This window comes from Octopus bimaculoides, chromosome 21 (genome assembly GCF_001194135.2).
Source record: "Octopus bimaculoides isolate UCB-OBI-ISO-001 chromosome 21, ASM119413v2, whole genome shotgun sequence".
Taxonomy (NCBI): Eukaryota; Metazoa; Mollusca; class Cephalopoda; order Octopoda; family Octopodidae; genus Octopus; species Octopus bimaculoides.
In genome coordinates this window covers 32,826,224-32,827,078 of record NC_069001.1, presented here as the reverse complement: position 1 = coordinate 32,827,078, position 855 = coordinate 32,826,224, and the positions used below count along the sequence as shown (strand labels likewise).

Sequence of the window (855 nt, the reverse complement as noted above, 5' to 3'; positions counted from 1 at the left end):
AATGGTGAGGGGACAAACACGAAGACATAAATATATACACACACACACACACACACATATATATATATATATATATATATATATATATGACAGGCTTCATTCAGTTTCCATCTACCAAATCCACTCACAAGACTTTGGTCAGCCTGAGGCTAGAGTAGAAGACACTTACCCAAGGTGCCACACAGTGGGACTGAACACAGGACCATGTGGTTGGGAAGCAAGTTTCTTATCACACAGCTACGCCTATATCTAAGAATAAATAAAATGACATGAATAAGAAACATTGATTTCTCACTCCCTGTTAAGCTACATGACCTTGTTTCTATAAGAGAGAGAGAGAGAGAGAGAGAGAGAGAGAGAGAGGGGGAGGAGAGACAGACTGACAACTAGAGAAGGAGAAAGAGAGATAGTGAAATGTGATGCTGTGTCACATATGCACTTTCCCATTTATTCGTTCAGTTGGATGGCAATCCAGTAAAGAGGAAATTGAAATCATTCTAAATTTAGACTCCAAAAGTCATCGTATCATAAACCAGTGTAAACTTTGAAATTGGATCAGAAGACCTGACACGACAGGAGTCCATTTCTACTTGCACGGTGGATGTGATTAGTCACCTAACCCACTGAACCTAGTGGCTCCCTCTCTGACATATACAAACACCTCAACATCTCACCACCAACACCGCAACCGCACTCACTAAAAAATAAAAGAAAGAAAATGTGATTTGAATTTCTTGTCCTACCACCGTCACCGCACCGCACCCATCTTTCCACGCTTTTTTGAATGAAGAGACAAAATAGAATTTACATCCACATAATTGCTCTTTTCTTCGATGTCGGACAAATGTAATGTTT

The 855-nt window shown here is 39.9% G+C and overlaps 1 protein-coding gene across 7 annotated transcripts in view; it reads right to left on the bottom strand.

The window, feature by feature from the left end:
• The window catches only part of LOC106882018 (SPATS2-like protein), a 130,091-nt gene that overhangs the window by 105,675 nt on the left and 23,561 nt on the right, over positions 1 to 855 (bottom strand). For 4 of the 7 annotated variants that reach the window (XM_052975448.1, XM_052975447.1, XM_052975445.1 and 1 more), the window contains exon 2: positions 170 to 249. The exons of the other annotated variants lie outside the window; for them this stretch is intronic. In XM_052975448.1, the coding sequence (XP_052831408.1) occupies positions 170 to 206 (37 nt within the window). In that variant the 5' untranslated portion in view covers positions 207 to 249. The remainder of the gene's footprint in view (positions 1 to 169; positions 250 to 855) is intronic. 7 annotated transcript variants of the gene reach the window in all.